Here is a 20881-nt window from a genome sequence, read left to right as displayed (position 1 = left end):
GGAGACAAAACAGGTACAGTTAGTGTTGAAGAGAGATTCTTAGCGCTCCACAAAGCTGCGCGAAGAGAAGCTTTTGAACAAGAGTTGAAACAGTTGAGTCAAAACAGGCAAAGTGTACAAAACCCATAAGTTGAATCAACTTGATCCCATTCTTCATGAGGACATCCTGAGGGCAGGAGCCAGGTTAAGAAAATCTACTGCCTCATTTTTTATTCTTGATTATTGCCACAAGACAACATCCCTGGTGGACAACATTTCCGAGTGGAAACTGGCAAAAGTAGTTGAAGTAAAAAAAAAAAAAAAGATGATGATGGTTTGGTGTGAAAGGTTAAAATACAGATGGGACAAAGAGATTTGGGAAAGAAGGGTGAATGCTTGAAGCAACTGTCCTTTCTTGAGACCAGTTCAGAAACCAGTTGTACAACATGAGTAAAGTGTTTACATGAAGGTCAACAGTGAAGAGGTTGATTATCATGGTTATATTTTGGAAAATTACAAGATTTTATTTTGTAAGAAAATGCAACCCATTGTAATTATGGTGGCAGTGTCGCTGTCTCAGGAAGCATTTTTGGTTTCTTTTTTGCCTTGATTTTATTATCTGTATTCAAGTTCAAAGAGAGGTAAACTCCATTCTGTTACACTAATCAGTTCTTGTGGCATAAGAGATAATTGCATGCAGGAACTGTTCACGCAAAGAAAGGCAGATATAATCTGAGGGGCACTGCAATATTTAATAAAATAAAAGCAAGAACAAATACCACAGGAAAATGCACTTCAGTCAAAGGGGTAAATCTGTGGAACACTCTGGATAAGGAACTAAAAACAGCAAACTCTGAATATATTCAAAAAATTATACAAAACATACAAAATAAGGGTCACTGATAAATACATTACATTGAAGTAGCAAACAAAGCCTACAATACATATTACACCAAAACTCACAACCAAACTAAACTTCTATTGTTTTTTATTAATCATGAATGAATTGTTTATTTATTGTTTTTGTTTGTTTTGTTTTTTTGTAATCTATTCCTGTTTATCATTTATTCTTAGTACTATTCTCAGTGGCCTCATAAAGGGGGAGAAGAATAAAGAAAAAGGAGGAAAATGAGACGGAAAAAAGGAAAGGAAAGGGAAAAGAAGAAGGGAAGAGAGTAGATAAATAAGGAAGGAAAAGAAGAATATATAAAAAACTGTGTTCTCGCCCACCCAGCGGTATTGTGTCTACTTCAAGCTCGGGTCCTCTACCAGAGGCCTGGGAGCTTGAGGGTTCTGCGCAGAATCTTAGCTGTTCCGAGGATTGCGCTCTTTTGAACAGAGATCTCAGTGATCTCAGATATATATACATATATATATATATATATATATATATATATATATATATATATATATATATATATATATATATATATATACATACATATATACATATATATGTATATATATATATATATATGTGTGTGTGTGTGTGTGTGTGTGTGTGTGTGTGTGTGTTACCTGCCTTGTACTTTTCTGTTTAATATGCATTATGACTGAAATAAAATCTATAATCTAAAATATGTGTGCACGCTGTCAGCATGCTTGTCACGCTGTATGGGGATATGTAATTCAAGGGGGAAAGAGGAAGGAGAGAATGAGACTGCAGGGACACGGGAAAACCTCTCTGGAGAAAACACTGTAAAAATGGACCAAGCATAAAAAGACAGCTAACACAAAAAAGATGAGAAAATTATTTTTTTAAATAACTTAAGATTGTTTTAAGTTTAGATAAAACCAAAGGTAGCAACAGAACCAATTAGTTAAAAGGAAAACACAGAATATCTCTAAATGGGCTGATTTTTTTACAGCCCCAGCAGATACATTCATTTAGTTCTTGTAAGTGATTGACAGGTGTCATGTCCCGCCTCCCGTGGCTTACTGAGCATTTTGGGTTAACTTCAGTTAGCCCATAGGCCGCTGACTCTTGACCAATAGAAGCAGTTCAACTCAGCGGGGCTGCTATTGGTGCCAGAGTTGGGAAGGAGGGAGAAAAAGTTCAGCAATGGCGGGTCTTAGCATGAACGAGGTGGACTATTTGCTTTGGATAATCTAATTATTTGGACCGATTGAATGCACCTGCCACACTGTCGACTGAGACGGACTTCATCCAAAAAATACCAGACTTCAACGACATGGTGATTAACCTGTTTGCGTCCCAGAAAGGCGTCGATGTGCGCTTCTTTTCAAATAAAGTAGGCCCATGTCGACTGTGACACCTTGTTTTTGCTGAGTGAAGCGTGTTTGGCTACATGTCACCAAACAGTTGTAATAAGATAGTTGCAGCAGGCTGTCTGTGGGCAGTCGTTGAAGTTAGGTTGGAACACGTATGTAGTGCAGAAATGTATGCGTGTGACAGAGAGAGAGAGCGAGAGAGAGACAGAGTGTGTTGATGTAGAGCACTAAAAAAGTATAGTGTAGCTACCTGTAATTGATGTAACTATGTATCATAGGTGATGTTGCTTTTGCAGCTCTGTTAACTATTTAATCTGTATTATGCAAGCATTTGTTAGCCCCCCCAACAAATTTCACCACCAGCCGCCACTGCTGATAATGTATATTTGTCTTCTCTTTAGTTTTCATGGTGGTGGTTGTGGGTCATGTCTACCGATTTGAGAAGGTTTGCCAATTGCTGTGACAAAATGAATACAAACCAAACCATCAGTTGGAACGTGGCTTTCTCTGGTCCAAATGAAAAACTTTGGGAACAGTTAGTTATACAGTTGGACGAGGATCAGTTGTCAGTCAAATATTCTTCTCAGAACAGTCTTTAAAAAACAAGGACTTGTTCCCATGTCAGATGTATGTATTGTTCCATAGAGTCACATTCAGGGAGGTGAAAAGTTCTGAGTGAAGAACATTTTCCAGTACGGCAGCATTTCAAATTCTGATAACGCCATGGACATCTATTGATGATACAATCTGAGGAGAGGAGGAGGAGGAGGAGGAGGAGGAGGATCTTCAGGACTCACAGCCTCTTCTCTGCTCTCAGTCGCTCATCCAGCTGCAGAGAGATGAGAGGTGGTGGTCAGAGAGTGTGAAGCAGTGAGGACTTCAGTCCTGTTCAGAGCAGCAGTCAGCAGCTCAGAGCTCATGAAGGACCACCACTGTCAGACCAACTCAACAAGCCTGTGGCTCCTCTGATTGGCTGACTGTGTGTCCTCTGCTGTCCAATCCTGAAGCTGCTCAGCGTTCTCCTCTCACAGCCTCACTGAGAGTCAAACACTGGATCTTTGTTCTCACACTGACTGTGTTTAGTCCAAACCTGCTGAAAGCAGCATGGACTCACTCCAACCATCTACTGACCTCAGAGTCTGCAGGCTGCAGTCTGGACTCTGCTGAAGGTCAACCAGCTGCTGCACATCTGGAGTCTGCAGCTGGTTGGAATCCAGGTGGAGCTCTTTCAGGTGGGAGGGGTTGGACTTCAGAGCTGAGGCCAGAGAAGAACAGCTGATCTTTGACAAACTGCAGCTCATCAACCTGAACAAAGAGAGAAAGCAGCAGAATCAATGAGGAACCAATCAGATGTATTGATGGAGAAATGAGCAGCTCCACATTACTGAGTCCTGATCAATGAGCTGTTCTGTTGTTGTAGATCTTCATCACACACAACATTCACACTCCTCATGTCCACACACACCAGTCAGCTGCTGCTGAGCTCAGTCCACTCTCTCACTGCAGGATCAGAGTCTCAGATCAGCTGCTGACAAACATTTCTCCTTCTACAACAGGAACAGACAGTCAACTGACCTCAGAGTCTGCAGACCACAGAGTGGACTCTGCAGAAAACCACACAGCTGAGAAACACCTGAATCCTGCAGACGGTTCCAGCTCAGGTCCAGATGTTCCAGATGTTTCTGGAGGAAGGGGTTGGACTTTAGAGCAGAGACCACAAAAGAACAGCTGATCTCTGACAAACTGCAGCCCTGCAAGCTGAATAAAGAGAGAGAGAAGTGAGATTAGAGGACAAAGTTTGATGCTGAAGGGATTGACTACATTTCCATGCAGTCAGTAACCCTTTAAAAACTGGAATATTATCAATAACCTGGTTACACTCAGTCATGCACATGTTCTATGCGGCGTCTGGCGACAAACCCACCGGAAACACAAACGCAGAGGTAAACAAACATGGTGAAACTCCGACGCAGCACCACACTTCTGGATCGAGGAGGAAACAAATGGCTTCATTAAACGGTGGCATGGATGTGTATGGCACAGCTCCGGCTCCATTTCCATTTTCTTCTTCACACTCTCTTCTTGTAGTAATACCATGAGGAACAGTCGTGTTCAGCACTGCTGTTGGGTCAGAACCAGCACCAAAGCACAAACAAAGGCCACTGCTATCGGCCCCGGACTGTTCCTGATCCACCGTGCTGCTGCTGCTGCTGTTTGGATTTTCATGACATTCTCCGTGCGTCGTAGTTTAGATGGGAATGTTCCAACTGATCACAATCACCATGTATACAGGAGGAACTCTGTCTGCTCACACATGTCAGCGGGTTATTCCCAATGTTTCAGAAGGCAGAATTTGGACCTTAACTTGAATATTGACTGCATATAAACTAGGGGTGCCAACGTTGACAATTTTTTCTACACGTGTAACCGGGACTTCTAACTGATGTGTAACCGGTTACCTGTGATGTCGATGTCAGAGATTTGTGATTTGTTCTTATCGCAGTTGCACTGTATGACCACTACGGGGCTCTGTCTCCATTGAAATACAGTCCCTCATAATCCCATTAAATGAAAGACATTCCAGTAGTTATTAGCCAAAAGGGCCACCATTTCAGCTATTAGGTTGATATGTTCACAAAGTGTTTTGTCATGTTTCTTTGATTTGAATACGAATACGAATACGAACACGAATACTTTATTTGTTGGATACAAAATCCCTCATGCTAGCTTGTGAACTGTTAGCGGTAGCTAGCTAGCTAGCATTAGTACCGCTGCTTGCAGCAGCAGCATCTCTCCCTCCAATTTATTGGGGTGTTTCCATGGCAGCTGGGCAACAGTGTTTCCAGTTTGTTAGAAAAGCTGCCACACAGCGCTCTGCTCGCTGTTAGCTACCATTGCGTCCCCGAGTCAACTTGAATGCAGCACTGACTGCAGGTTTTTTTTTTTTTATTTTTGAATCAATGTAACATTACTCTTTATCTATTATGTATGCAGATGACTGCACTAGAGGGAACATTTTGTTAGCTAATGTTATTATCTGGAGATTTAAGGCAACATCATGACCCCAAAAACATTATATAGAGGCGAAAAAAGAACGGGGGGGGGGGGGGGAGCCCGAGCCCGAGCCCGAGCCCAAGCTTGTAAGGGAGGTTGAGAGATACTGGCTAGATATAGTCGGGCTTACCTCCACACACAGCCTGGGCTCTGGAACCCAACCTCTCGAGAAGGGCTGGACTCTCCACTTCTCTGGCGTTGCCCACGGTGAGAGGCGGCGGGCTGGTGTGGGTTTGCTCATAGCCCCACAGCTCAGCCGCCATGTTTTGGAGTTCACCCCAGTGAACGAGAGAGTCGCATCCCTGCGCCTTCGGGTCGGGGACAGGTGCCTCATTGTTGTTTTGGCATACGGGCCGAACAGCATTGCAGAGTACCTGGCCTTCTTGGAGTCCCTGGGAGGGGTTGCTGGACAGTGCTCTGACTGGGGACTCCATTGTTCTACTGGGGGACTTCAACGCTCACATGGGCAGCGACAGTGAGACCTTGAAGGGGGTGATTTGATCGCAAGGCCTCTCTGATCTGAACCCGAGTGGTGTTTTGTTTTTGGACTTCTGTTTGTCCATATCAAACACCATGTTCGAGCACAGGGGTGTCCATAAGTGCACTTGGCACCAGGACACCCTAGGTCGGAGATCTGATCTCCGGCCATGTGTCTTGGACACTCGGGTGAAGAGAGGGGCAGAGCTGTCGACCGATCACCACCTGGTGGTGAGTTGGATTCACTGCCGGAGGAGGAAACCAGACAGACTTGGCAGATCCAAACATGTTGTGAGGGTCTGCTGGGAAAGTCCGACCAGCTCTATACCCTCCATAGGGTGCTCGAGGGCTCGTGGGAGTTTGCCCAACCAGTCCACATGTGTTTTGTGGACTTGGAGAAGGCATTCGACCGTGTCCCTCGTGGTGTCTTGTGGGGGGTGCTCCGGGAATACGGAGTCCAGGGTCCCTTGTTTAGGGCCGCCCGGTCTCTGTATGACCGGAGTCGGAGTCTGGTCCGCATTGCCGGCAGTAAGTCAAACCTGTTCCTGGTGCATGTTGGACTCCGGCAGGGCTGCCCTTTGTCACCGGTTCTATTCATAATCTTTATGGACAGAATTTCTAGGTGCAGCCAGGGGCCAGAGGGGGTCCGGTTCGGGAACCACAGGATTTCATCTCTGCTTTTTGCAGATGATGTTGTCCTGTTGGCTTCATTGAACCTGGACCTGCAGCATGCACTGGGGCAGTTTGCAGCCGAGTGTCAAGCGACAGGGATGAGGATCAGCACCTCCAAATCCAAGGCCATGGTTCTCGACTGGAGGAAGATGGCTTGCCCTCTCCAGGTCGGTGGAGAGACTCTGGCCCAAGTGGAGGAGTTTAAGTATCTTGGGGTCTTGTTCACGAGTGGGGGACGGATGGAGCGTGAGATTGACAGGCGAATCGGTGCAGTGGCTGCAGTGATGCAGTCATTGTATCGGTCCGTTGTGGTGAAGAAGGAGCTGAGCCGAAAGGCGAAGCTCTCGATTTACCGGTCAACCTACGTTCCCACCCTCATCTATGGTCATGAGCTTTGTGTCATGACCGAAAGGACAAGATCCTGGATACAAGTGGCCGAAATGAGCTTCCTCCGTAGGGTGGCTGGGCGCTCCCTTAGAGATAGGGTGAGGAGCTCAGTCACCAGGGAGGAGCTTGGAGCAGAGCCGCTACTCCTCCACATTGAGAGGGGCCAGCTGAGGTGGCTCGGGCATCTGGTTAGGATGCCTCCTGGGCGCCTCCCTGGGGAGGTGTTCCAGGCATGTCCCACCAGGAGGAGACCCCGGGGAAGACCCAGGACACACTGGAGAGACTATGTCTCGCGGCTGGCCTGAGAACACCTTGGGATCCTCCCAGAAGAGCTGGAGGAAGTGTCTGGGGACAGGGAAGTCTGGGCATCCCTGCTGAGACTGCTGCCCCCACGACCCGGCCCCGGATAAGCGGTAGAAAATGGATGGATGGATGGAAGAACAAAGAGGAAGACGAGGAGGAAAATGGCGTGTACACGTTTATTGATTCTACTAAATGGTGATGATTTATTATCCGTGGGGGACGGTGCTGTGTGTTGCCAGCAGACCCCATGAGATATTAACTTCACATCGCAGTCGTGAACTTTGTTTCAGCCCCTTGGTCGGCAGAATGAGGTGCATTTGTTTACTTCTGCCTTTGCTATTTGAAATGTTTGGAGCGTGGGTTTGGGGGTCACTCCTGTAAAAATAGAACCCACTACTGAAATGGAAATGTGCTTTGTTCATCCAGTTTCACGCTGCATGAAGGAAGTCTGGCCCCCGTCCAGCTGGTCTGTTGGACCAGGGGACGCTACAACAGGGAAGAACAGGGCTGCTGGTTTCGTGCTGTTTGAAACAGTTATTGAAGAGGGGATGAATGACTGATATTCATTCAGCTCTGCACAGAAGTTTACATATTGTGGGTCTGTAACTCTTATAGATTCAAAAACCTTTTTTTAAGTTAATGCTGGACAAGACTGAATACTTAGGGTGCTTTCACACTTACGAGTCCGCGAGAGTGGTTCGGTTCGGACATAAATTGTTCATAAATGTTGCAGCTGTCAACTAGTTCAGTTCGCATTCACACCACTTGTTTTTGCAGATGAACTATCCACTATGACCCTCCTGCCCCTTGGTGGCGCTGTTCACATAATAGTGTGTTTTGGGTGGCGGAAGTGAACCCTGATTGGCCGGCATGTGTGACGTGATGCGCCGCGCGGCTTGCTACGGAAGCCTCCGCCGACCAAAAAGCCTTCTCCACAACAGAGCGGACAGGACCGAGGCCGGTCAACGTTCACACCAGCAGAGCAGCGGACCGCGCCGAGACCGCACCGAGACCGCCTCCTCGAGGAGGTCTCGGTGCGGTTCTTTGTCCCGGACCAAAACTAACTGGTCTGCTTTCACACCAGCGCGTACGAACCAAACCTGCAGGAGTTGGGAACGCTAGTCCGCTTCAAGCGGACCAAATGCTGTAGGTGCGAAAGCACCCTGAGGGCCAATCCCAATTCTACCACTTACCCCTACCCCTCTGCCCTTGGCCCTACCCCTATCATTCTCCTACCCCTTTTAGAATTGGGCTGAGGGCTAGGGCTATCTTTGCAGCACTATGAATTGGGATACCCCTTGGCCCTCATCAGAAGTCGGGTTTCATCGGGGGTCCCTGTGTCAAACATATTATGTTAAAAACATGATAAAAGATGACGTTAATACAGTGATCAGTGCTCTTCAGAAGTTACAAATTTACGATCGGAAACGGTGCTACGCAGCGCTAAAACATTAATCCATAACTGGTACACTGTCACGCTAGGATATCTATAAATTTCAGTGAAGCAATTGCACTTTGTATAGCTTCTTAAATAGTATACAGAAAGCAAGCTGACATTTGGGCGCCATGTTGATTTTTTCTGGCCAATGCGAAACTCCGCCTACCCCTATTGAGAATAGGGAGAATCGATGCAGACTTCTCTGAAAGGGGTGAAATAGCCCTCCCCCTCTCCCCTATCCCTATTCAAAAAGTAGAATTGGGATAGCCCTTAAGCCTCGTGAACGCGCATATCATAGGGATAGGGCTGAGGGGTAGGGGAAAGGGGTAGAATTGGGATTGGCCCTTAGTTTTAACCTCTTCTATACAGAACTCAAATTCTTCAACATTTGCTTCTGAGTATTTTCTCACTTTGGTTGTAAATGTGAGCTGAAATGAGGTAGAAATGAGTAAATCCTCTTTAAAAGAGACTGATCAGACTGATCCTTGGTGTCAATTTCCTCTTTACGAAGGTTGGAGCTCCGAGCAAGTGAAAGAAGAACTGGGGTTCTTCTTCTCCCTGATTTGATCTTTGATCTTTTGGAGAGCTGAATTGATGTGAAGACCAAACAGAAGCAGAGCCCAGTGCAGGACATGTCAACAGCCAAGGTTACTGGACAGAAAGCCAACAAGTCCAGAGTCTGCAGAGTTGCTGAGAGTCTGGAGCTCCAGCTGGGAGATCAGTGACAGCTTGATCCAGGAGAGATCAGCCTGCTCTGAAAGCTGAAGGTCAACATGGAGCGTGTCAGAGGTTCACCGTCAATGATCCACTGCAGCTCCTTTCTTCTTCTGGCAAGCTCTGAAATGTGGAGCTGCACACGGGTCTGCCACCGTCACAGGACTAAAGACCAGAGAAGAAGCTACGTTTCTTATATATTCTATATCTATATTCTACATTCTTGGGGTTTCAGTTTTATCTGTGTTATTGTAAAAACTTGTGATTCTGATGTTAATGTTATGCCTCTCTTCTTTGGGTATTTATTTTCTCAGTAGTTAACCTTAAGTTAACTGAGTGTTTGATCTGTCTCTATCCTTTTGTGTATTTATCCTTTGGTATTCATCTGTGCACCCAGCTGAGAGCGCGGCTAACCGGAGTCAAATCCCGAGTTTGTTGTCAAACCTGGCCAATAAATCTTTCTGATTTCTGATTTCTCCTGGAGATCCTCAGGGTGGTTCACTCTCGATGTCTGCACTTTAGTGTCAACTAGGGCTGTCGCGGTAAACCGTTATTGACAATAATCGTGGTATTAAAAAATGAAATTTCAATATCGTGTTCAAAATGCGCACATGATAATATCGTAAAGAGGATCTAGTGCCACTTGAAACGTGTTGAAGCGCATTTTCAAAATCCGCTCCTGTTCTTCCGCCCTGCTTCGTCTCCCTCCTACAGCCACCCAGCCTCTCCCCCTCCCCTCACATGTAAACACAGCAGAGCAGCGGTAGCGGCACGGCTCCTAGCTAGCGGGGCTCCCAGCTAGCGAGCGTCACGAGTGAACTAAACATGTCGGCGGTGGCCGACAGCGACAGCGAGACGCTCGATCCTAACCCGAAAAAAGTGTGTTCAGCAACACTGACTGCACGTTGAAGCTAGCCGGGTAGTAGTGGGGCCCCATTAGGTAGGTTCCAGACGTGTCATTGTAATGTGTCCGGGGGGATTTCAAGTTGGGTCGCTGATATCCGCCGTCTTCTCTGCCGGCCCCCTTCTAGCAACTAACCGGTGAGCACTCGGAAAAGGGCCCCATGAGGGGGAATTTCGACACGTTGTCGTTGCAGCGTCTAGCGTAGCGCCTTAAATTTGTCATTGAAATTGACTGATGTCAGCCGTCCCTTGGGGCCCCCTTCAGCTCGGGGCCCTAGCCAGGAGCAGCGCTTCTGGCTGGAGAGAAGCAGCTGCTGCGTTCATTCCACCTCGGATTTAAACAAACAAACAAACAAAAATCCTCGGCAGTGTGGTGGTGGGACAGGATTTCACCCTAACAGGGCCCGTGGGTTTTCATAACCCACCAACCCTACGTAAATTACGCCTCTGCTGTGGATCATCTGTTAATCAGTTCATCAGATTTTAATTAGTTGAGTGTAACTACACTTTTGGTTTGCAGTTGTACAGTTACTGTTCTCATATTGTTTCAACACCTCATTTGACAGGTATTCTGAATGTAATTCATCTGGGAATAGAGAGAAAACAAACAAAAATAAAATTAAAGATGAATCTGAGTGTTTGTACCATTATTAATTAAATTTTTGCTGATATCGTGATAATATCGTTATCGTGATATTTTTTGCCCATGATAATCGTGAAGAGAAAATTTGATATCGTGACAGCCCTAGTGTCAACACAACTTTCACTGAAACACACTCAAACATGGAGTCTGACCTCAGAGTCTGCAGACCACAGAGTGGACTCTGCAGAAAACCACACAGCCGCTCAACTCCTGAATCCTGCAGACGGTTCAAACTCAAGTCCAGATGTTCCAGATGTTTCAGGAGGGAGGGGTTGGACTTCAGAGCTGAGGCCAGAGAAGAACAGCTGATCTCTGACAAACTGCAGCTAACCAAGCTGAATAAAGAGAGAAAGAAGTGAGATTAGAGGACAGAGTTTGATGTTGAAGTGACTGAGAGCTGAAGAAGGTTCAGACTGGAAGAGTTTAGAAATGTAAAGTCCAAACAGCTGAAGCCACCAGGAGGAGAAGAGCTCTCATCAACATGCTGCAGAGCTCAGTCCACTCTCTGTCCAAACAACATCTGGAATCCTCCTAAACTCCTCTCAGTCCTTTCACTCCAACAGATTCTACCTTCAGACAGTGAACTGACCTCAGAGTCTCCAGGTTACAGTTTGGACTCTCCAGTCCAGCACTCAGAATCTTCACTGATGAATCCTTCAGGTTGTTGTGACTCAGATCCAGAAGTTTCAGATGGGAGGGGTCAGAGTTCAGAGCTGAGGAGATCACTTCACAGTGAGAATCAGAGAGTCCACAGAAAGAAAGACTGTAAATGAGACCAGAGAGGACAGGATGCTATGAGAGAGGACACTTTGTTGGACAGTTGGACATCAGACCTGCTCTCCTGTAGAAACTCCACAACCTGCCCCGCTGCACTGAGCTGCAGGTCTTTAGTCCTGTTCCTGCTGAGTCTGACAGGAATTATTTCATCAGATGGAAACAGTCTCAAGAAGATCAAGAGAAGATCTGCTGCTTTGTCTGAGGGCTGATGAGAGGAATTCAAAAACTGGAATATATTTGAATATTCCAGACAAGAACAGAGTGAATGTGAATTACAACATGAAGGAAGACTGACAGCCTCAGTCTGAACAGATCCTGAGAACTGAGCCAACCTCTGGAGGGGATTGTTTACATTTAGTAACAGCAGTAAATGTAGAGAATAACGGGACGAGTGGACTGATGGATTCTTCATGACAGATCATTGAGGATCATCTCCACAGAGGAACTACAGGAACTACTTTCTACAATCATCACTGAGACATTGATCATGAAGACTTGTGGACTCACTCAGCCTTCCTGCAGTTCTTCACAGCTGGGATCAGTCTCCGTCGTCCCTCCTCTGTTGTCCTGTAGTTCTTCGGGTTCAACTCCTCCAGGACCTGGTCTGACATCTGCAGCATGTAGGCCAGAGCTGAGCAGTGGATCTCAGAGAGTCTCTTCTCTGATCTGTTCTCTGACTTCAGGAACTCTTGGATCTCCTGATGTACTGAGAGGTCCTTCATCTCCATCAGACAGTGGAAGATGTTGATGCTTCTGTCAGGAGAAATTGTGTCACTGTTGATCTTCTTTAGGTTCTGGATGACTCTCTGGATGGTTTCTGGACTGATCTCTGTCCGACCCAGCAGACCTTCTAAGAGTCTCCGGTTGGATTCCAGAGAGAGGCCATGAAGGAAGCGGACAAACAGGTCCAGGTGGCCGTTTGGACTTCTGAGGGATTTCTGAAGGACCATCTTCAGGAAAACGTCGAGAGATGTGAAAGCATGAACCTCAACCATGAATGTCTTCAGCTCATGTGTCTTCCTGTTGGTGAAACAGTGGAACATGAAGACTGCAGCCAGAAACTCCTGAACACTCAGATGGACGAAGCTGTAGACGGCTTTCTGGAAGATCACACACTCTCTTTTGAAGATCTGAGTGCAGATTCCAGAGAACAGCGAGGCCTCAGTCACATCCAGACCACACTGCTCCAGGTCTTCTTGGTAGAACACCATGTTTCCTCTGTACAGATGTTTAAAGGCCATCCTGCCTAGCTTCAGAAGAAGCTCCCTGTCAGCCTCCGTCAGCTCCTGTGGACCCGTCTCAGGTCCTTCATGGTACTTGAGCTTCTTCCTGTGAGTCTGAACCAGCACAAAGTGGGAGTACATGTCAGTCAGGGTCTGGGGCAGCTCTCCTCTCTGCTCGCTGCTCAACATGTGCTCCAGAACTGTAGCAGTGATCCAGCAGAAGACTGGGATTCCACACATGATGTGGAGGCTCCTGGAGGTCTGGATGTGGGAGATGATTCTGCTGCTCAGCTCCTCATCACTCAGCCTCCTCCTGAAGTACTCCTCCTTCTGGGCGTCAGTGAAGCCTCGCACTTCTGTCAGTCTGTCCACACATGTTGGAGGGATCTGATGGGCCGCCGCCGGTCGGGAAGTGATCCAGACCCGAGCCGAGGGCAGCAGATCCCCCCGGATGAGGTTAGTGAGCAGCTCGCTGACTGAAGACTGCTGGGAGACGTCAAGCAGCCGCCGGCTGCTGCTGAAGTCCAGAGAAAGTCTGCTTTCATCCAGGCCGTCAAAGATGAAGAGCAGCCTGCAGACAGCCAGCTCCTCTGCCGTCAGCTTCTGGAGCGTGGGATGGAAAACAGCCAGCAGCGAGAGGAGGCTGTACGGCCGCTCTCCCAGCAGGTTCAGCTCCCTGAAGGAGAGCACCACCAGCACACTGACATCCTGGTTCTCCAGGCCCTCGGCCCAGTCCAGACTGAACTTGTGCACCGAGAAGGTTTTTCCGCTGCCGGCCACGCCGCTGGTCAAAACCACTCGGATGTGTGTGTGCTGCTGGGCCGAGGCTTTGAAGATGTCCTGAACCCTGATGGCAGTGTGATGGAGGCTCTCCTTCCTGGAAGCTGTCTCCAGCTGCTGCAGCTCAGGTTCCCTCTGAAGCTCCTCACTGAGTCCCTCTGTGATGTGGAGCTCAGTGTAGATCCTGTTGAGGAGGCTTCCTCCTCCTGCTTCATCACTTCCTTCAGTCACACGTTCACATCTCCTCCTCACACTCTTCTGATGTTCTTCTAGAAGCTGCTGCAGACCCACACCTGCTCAGAGACAACAACAACAATCACACTGCACACAAACAACAAGCTTTCATGTCTCTACAACACAACAAGTCCCAGTTCCTCAGCAGACACATGTCCACTCTTACCTCTGGATCTTTCTGGCTGCTCCTCACAGACATCAGTCCTCGTCTCTCTGTGGACACCAAACAACATTTACTCTGAGCAACACAACACACAGCAGAGACACAAAGAGCTTCAACTCTCACACTGCTTCAAAATACTGGAGCTGAATCTGAAAGTGAGCTCAACATCACTCACTCTGCTTTGGAGGAAATCAAAGAAAAACACTTTCTTACTTTGTGTCTGAAGGTCCAGGTTCACCACTGAACACTGGTAGAAGACCTTTGGACCGGTTACTCTTCAGAGACAACCTGAGAGTGAAATAAGAGGATTCAGAAACATGGTTCAGTCAGTTCATCGTAAACACAGCAGCTGTAAAGAGATGAAATGTGACAGAGGTCAAAGGTTACACCCACACAGCCCAATCAGGAGTTTGACAGCAGGTCAAAATGTTCTGTTGACTCACTGACAGATCAGGGAGGTTCTGACAGTTTACACACATTCATTCAACACGTGAAACGTACATGTCCAACCTGGAGAGGACGGTTCATACACCTTACACACACACACACACACACACACACACACACACACACACACACACACACACACACACACACACACACGACAGCGCACATCGCAACAGGACAGTCAGTTTCCTCTGTGGTGGCAGGAACAAACACTGAGAGACAGACTGAAGAGAAGAGAGACTCTGCAGGAGCAGCTGACGTCTCTTACCTGTCCACACCTGATCTGTCCTCCTCTTCATCCACACCAGACATCTTCAGTCACTGAGAGAGGAAGCAGCAACACACACACACACACACACACACACACACACACACACACACACACACACACACACACACACACACTTTTATTAAAATCAATATTCAGATCACTAATCACCATTCAGAGGAACTGAAAATCACATCAATCAGCCCCCCTTGCCTGGACCTCCCTCTGCCCCCTCGCCCCCGGTGTGATTGTCCTCAGTGGCCCCCAGCCACACGGCCCCACCAGCACGGGGACCGACCCACGTCCCAGAAGGCCCAAGGGCTCTGTGGCGGTGTGGGCGACGCACAACACCCGTCTGGAAAAACACGGACCCAGGAGTCGAACACACACGAGTCAGAGGGCGAAGGTGAAACCCCGCTCTGCCATGACAGTGAGGGCCGGGCTGTGGTGGGACCCCGGGGCCCCCTGGGGCCCCCTGCAGCCACGGGGACACCACCGGCCTGTCTCACCCACCCCGTCAGGGAGGCGGAGCCTCAGCCAGTGTGACAGGACCCCAAAGCCATCAGTGAAAAAGAGATTTCTGATCAAACACGAGTTCAAACAGTAAATGATCAATAATCAGAGTCAGTAGAAAAGAGCAGAGTCTGTCATGGATCAGAGCTGAAATCAGTCCACAGAGTGAATCCAGAGTGTGAAGGGTGAGCCGCTTTCACAGCCGAGGTCTTCCAGGTCCAGGAACAGCAGCAGCCTGGCTCCAGCTGACAAACTCAGCTTTTTAGAAAACTATGGCTCAGTAGGGGGCGCTGAAGTGCAGGCCACACGATGCGGTCCTGACAGCGCTGTCTCCGGCGCTGCAGACATATCATAAAATGATGGATCTGTGTTTCAGGCTCTGCCACTGATGTGTTCAGGTGCTGGACAACAACAAACCAGAGACTGGAAACCACTGAGAGCAAAGAGACTAGAACTGATGCGGTTGAGTTTTTTACTTTCACTTTCATCAGGAGTCTCAGTTCTCAGTGAGAAAATAGAGACAAAGGAAACCAAGCAAGGCAGTTCAGAACAAATGTGGAAGATAAAGCATGACATCAATCCATGGGTCCAGTTTTCAGCTTGAAATGACTCTAAAAGCAGCTAAACATCCGGACACAGGGAGACAGTGAGGCTCATTAAAACTCACATTTCTTCCTGTGGACCAGTCAGATGGAGCAGAGATCCTGGAGACACGGAGACTTGTGAAGTGAAGTGCGCCACGATCTGGAGGAGCGACCTTATCTCCACCAGAGGAGCAGAATGTTTTTTAAAGGAGACGCAGCTCGCTGCTCCGGAGGACTGCTGACTGCAGTCAAGCCAGACGACACGTTGTTTAGCGGGGTGCAGATATTCTCATCATTACAGTAAAAGCGAAACTGAAAGAATAAACAAAACAAACGTCCAGTGCCAAGGATCACAACTCCCCTTATTTATAATAAATAGAAGACATATTAATATTGTTGCTAAAAAACTCAACTGAACAATGATATAAATTAAGGAAAGCCTTAATAATGCTGATGTTGAGTTAATAAGTCAAAGAATCTGCTGGTAACTGAGCTAAAAAGCTGCATTTTTCATGTAAATATTGATATAAACTGTTGACAATATTAACAGCTTTACCAACAAGGTGTGTCTGAACCACGGTGTGTAGTAATAGATCAATAACTGATCTGGAGTCAAAAGGCCAAATAACCTGGGAGCTATTGAGCTAAAACACTGCATAAAAATATTAATAGAATGATTAATAGCTGAGTCATCAAAGAGGTGTGTCAGAACCAGATACCTGTAGTAATATTATTCACAAGTGATTTGGAGTCATTAAAATACTGTATTTTTCATTAGAATTAATTTACTAATAAAATGTATTTGGAGTGTTAGAAAATTACAATGGACAAGCAAAACCACTATGCAAGGCCTGTACAGGTGAGAGGAGAATAGCAGTGACTGAGGTATATATATATATATATATATATATATATATATATATATATATATATATATATATATACCCACTGAGCAAAAAGACGTTGAATCAACATCTTTTTAAGGTCACTGGCCCAGTTTACATGGGTGTTTTTTTCAATCCGATTGTAAACAATCGTATTAAACGGAGTGTATACATGTACGGCATACAAAGCGATCCACGATGAATCCTCGTTTACAAGGACCCTGGGTGAAGCGGATTATACAGCGTCCTGTGACATGCGCACAAAGTCTCACGAGGAACTTGTAGGTCTTTAGCTCCGCAGCAGCAGTCCTCAGCGCCAAGCAGAGAGTTTTTATCTGCTGATATCTGCTCAAATAATGTCCCAAAAGTCCATGACACGCTGCTGAAGGAGCAGCTGCTCCCCTAGCTGCTGCACCGCAGCGCCGTCTCGTTGTAAGCGCTGCTCCGCGTGTCGATGTTTCGAATTAACTGGTGCCCGTGTTAACTTGTGACCAATACATGATTGAAAAATGTAGTCGCTCTGGCGAACGTCGGTTATCGACAGTTACAGTGAGTGTATACGTTTAAAGTCATTTGTGAGTCTTATTTTAACAACTGCTGTAATCGAAATGTGTTTACACAGAACTCCGCCGTCATTCGTTAACACGGGAACCAGTTAATCCATAACACCAGCCGGCGATAGCTTGTATTCTGCTATAGAGCTCTTTGTACAACTCGCTATTGCGCGATTTGGTTCCATCTCGCCTCTCCAATGTTTTTTATGTCGGGGTTTTTTACTAAAAAAGTGTTTTTCAACCACCGTGGCGTTCTCTGCTGGTTTTTTGACTGTGCTGCTTCCTGTTTACTGGCACGTCACATGTCACTACACGCATGCGCAGAACAAACACTCCCCCAGTTCAATCCGCTCCGCTGTCAGGCTCGTTTATAAGGGACACGGAGCGGATTGTCGATCGGCGTAGACCACCTCATACAATCGGCTCCAAATTACAATCCGCTCCGAGTAAAGCGGATCCACTCGGTCGTTTACATGACACATTTTACAATCCGCTCCACGTACAATCCGCTTATACGTGGTCCATGTAAACGTGCCTATTGTTGGACGTCCCAGCCAGGTACCCACAAGGTGCAGAATGTAAGGCCAGATGATGTCTTTTTTTTTACGTAATTTCGACGTCGGGTATCGACGTCACCAGGACCTTCAGACAAGGGCCATAAAAAAGAGGGGAAAATATAATTTAAACTGACCAAAATCTAATCACCGGATTTGCGCTCCGAGTTTCTCGCATATTACTTCAATCACTTTTGCATTTCATTACAGACGGGGTTAACATTCACATAAACACTTTTCCAATGGTAAATTATTATTATTTATACTGCTTACTATGCATAAAGTCCCATTGTAGAAGGTGACATGCTTGCCAAGGTTATTTTCCTACTACTTAAAGCGACACTAAGGAACTTTTCAACCTTAATAAAACATTTTAATATCTTTTGTGATGACACATCGACTTACAACGGGTTGAATGACCCCTCTGTCACGGGCTGAGGGCGTCAGTATTGCTTTCACTTGGACTAAGAAACTGTGAGGAGGGTGGTAGGAACCCAGCACACGGCATGCGTCACATTATGATATAATATTGTTTAGCCACCATTAGATTCATTACCTCGTCGCTATCCGTCCTTCACACAGCCACTGGAAACAAATGTAGGCGAGTTCAGTCTGACAGCATGCCACCGGGAGCAGCATTTTACTACGTCACGCACTAGTCCTCATGGGAACTGTAGTATTCCTTCAGGCAAAACACTACCGCTTTTGTCCACTGGCGCCGCCAAAATCAACGGAAACTGAAAGTTCCTTAGTGTTACTTTAATTTGAATCAATCACCAGCAGACGCTAACTCGAAATGCATAAGGACGGCATCCAACCTGCTGACAAGCCAAAATTCACAGGTACAGGAAACTACGATCACAATCCAATTCCTTTTAAACAGATTTTATTGCAAAAACTTCACAGTACTCAAAATACCGGACCAGTGACGAATCTGCAGCTAACTCGTCCTCCCGTCCACTGTGCCAGCATGCTATGGTGCTGATTGCCCTTAAAAGGGACTGTGACCGGCCAGTCCAAGGTGGCTCCAGAATACCGTCGGTCCACAAAACAGGAATCAGGGTTCCCCGACAACCGCTGGACGAGCGATCAAGGGAAAAACACTTAATTAGCCCGACAGCAGCGTCTCCAGCTCCGTGGCTTTCGCAGTAAAGTGTAAGCATCTGACACACCTCCACTTCCGGGTTCACTCAGTCAAGTTAATATACACTATGGCAGCTAATAAGTGAACACAGACACAGACCTTCCTGTCTGTCGCCCTTCAAAATAAAGCAAAAATAAAATACATCAAAACCCATTTCATACATAATACGTCATTCGTCATCTCGTTCAGATGGTAAACATTTTTAATCAAGGAACATAAAGTTTCCCCGACTTTCAAATGTTCGACCGCATGTAGACGTCGATATTGGGTCCTAATTTAGACGTCCAGATCTTCAACGTCACCTAGACGTCGAAATTGGGTAATAATAAGACGTCCAAATACCGCACCTATTTTGGACGTCCAAAATAGGTCTATAATTGGTCTTGGACGGACGGACGCAATATGGACATGATCTGGACGTCCATACGACGTCCCATGTTTAAGGGGTATATATATATATATATATATATATATATATATATATATATATATATATATATGTGTGTGTAGGGAGGACTGGGGAGGTTGTTGGCACTTCTTCTGCAACTTGATAGCAACTCCTTTGACCAATCGCACTTGAAGCAATTGAAGCACTAACTAAAGCTTTATTTTTTATGTGTGAATTGTTGCTTGTGTTGTACATCGCTTTGGACAAAACTGTCTCTTAGATGAAACTGTAGAATTGTAGAATTATTCATTGCTTAACTGTGTTGACATGTTCGAAAAAAAAAGTGCAAAGTTCAAAGGAAAACACATTTACCAATATATTTCTTTCAGTGTATTGCAATATATTGCCCTCTCCAGGGGTCTATTTCACCAATCAGGTTTTAAGAAAACTCTGTGTTCAATAACCCAGAAATGAGGGAAACTCTGAGATTTCCATTTCACAAAGGGAGAGAACTCAAACCAGAGACAGAGGAGTAACTCCAGCCTGTTCCACTAGGAGAGGGAACTTAGACTGTCGCTCAGTTACCGCAGTAACACACTCCGTGACTCTAACCTGGTCGGAAGCAGGTTTTTCTGAGTCAATCCTGAAGTTTCTCTCTGGCTCCGCCCCCTTTCAGCCACACGCGTTACTCCATTTCCTCATTCATTCAGTCAGCTGGCGAGTTTTTGTGTAGCTGTCAAAATATCATGTCCTTTTATCAGCGATCCTGCAGATGAAGGAGCGGCATTACTGCAGTGTGATTTGAATATTTGTCGGGAGATTATTTACAGACCGCGCATAGATGTTTTGGCGTTTCCGGACAGTTATCTTTTTGAACGGTACCGCTTCACGTCTCAATCCGTACGCTGCATTTCACAATCTTATCTGTCCATACGTTTGCAACATAACCAAACATAGTCCTGCACTCACATCCCAGCAGATATTGTGTGTTGCGCTGCAGTTCTTTGCAAATGGGATTTTTTTATATAACAGTGGAGATGCAGAGCACTGAGGAGTTTAAATCACCACCATCATTACCACCACAGCAAATAAAACACATGACACACATTTCATTTTGTCTTCTTTATTTCCTACAAACAAAATAACTAGTTCAGTTCATGTTCCAACAGTGAACATAATTCACCTGTGACCATGAACCCACCTGCAACTTATGCTCCAGTATCTTAATTTCCAATTTTGTCTTCTTCATCTGGAGGTCCAGATGCTGCTTTTCTTAAAGGGATTTCTCCATATTGTTAAGAAAGTGGATTTTGTAAATTTCTTTGACTGGTAACTGGGAATACATAGAGGACATTAAATTATCCAGCTGCACATGAACTGAATGAAATGAGCCTCTGGTGTTTACTGAGCATCAGCTCACAGTGTTGATCTGTGATGTGGAAGTTGAGGGATCGTCCTGCTGCTGACCAGCCATGATCTGTTAAAAAAGGATGACAATGTTGAATATCTCAGTGTCGGCTAAACATCAAGCTCTATGTTCCACAGGAGTATTCAGAATTTTAATGG

The 20881-nt window shown here is 46.2% G+C and overlaps 1 protein-coding gene across 1 annotated transcript; it reads right to left on the bottom strand.

Moving 5' to 3' along the window:
- Positions 1-1804: 1804 nt before the first annotated feature.
- LOC115394988 (NLR family CARD domain-containing protein 3-like) lies at positions 1805-16647 on the bottom strand. Its single transcript, XM_030100329.1, has 8 exons — positions 15875-16647; positions 14695-14747; positions 14201-14267; positions 12087-13867; positions 11392-11565; positions 3787-3969; positions 3332-3516; positions 1805-3025 (listed from the first exon to the last, which is right to left on the bottom strand). Exons 2-8 carry the CDS (start codon positions 14736-14738, stop codon positions 2943-2945), a joined length of 2517 nt encoding a protein of 838 aa, XP_029956189.1. The 5' UTR covers positions 14739-14747; positions 15875-16647; the 3' UTR covers positions 1805-2942.
- Between the last annotated feature and the right edge of the window lie 4234 nt (positions 16648-20881).

Source organism: Salarias fasciatus, chromosome 10, assembly GCF_902148845.1.
Source record: "Salarias fasciatus chromosome 10, fSalaFa1.1, whole genome shotgun sequence".
Taxonomy (NCBI): domain Eukaryota; kingdom Metazoa; phylum Chordata; class Actinopteri; order Blenniiformes; family Blenniidae; genus Salarias; species Salarias fasciatus.
This window is presented reverse-complemented; position numbering and strand designations above follow the sequence as displayed.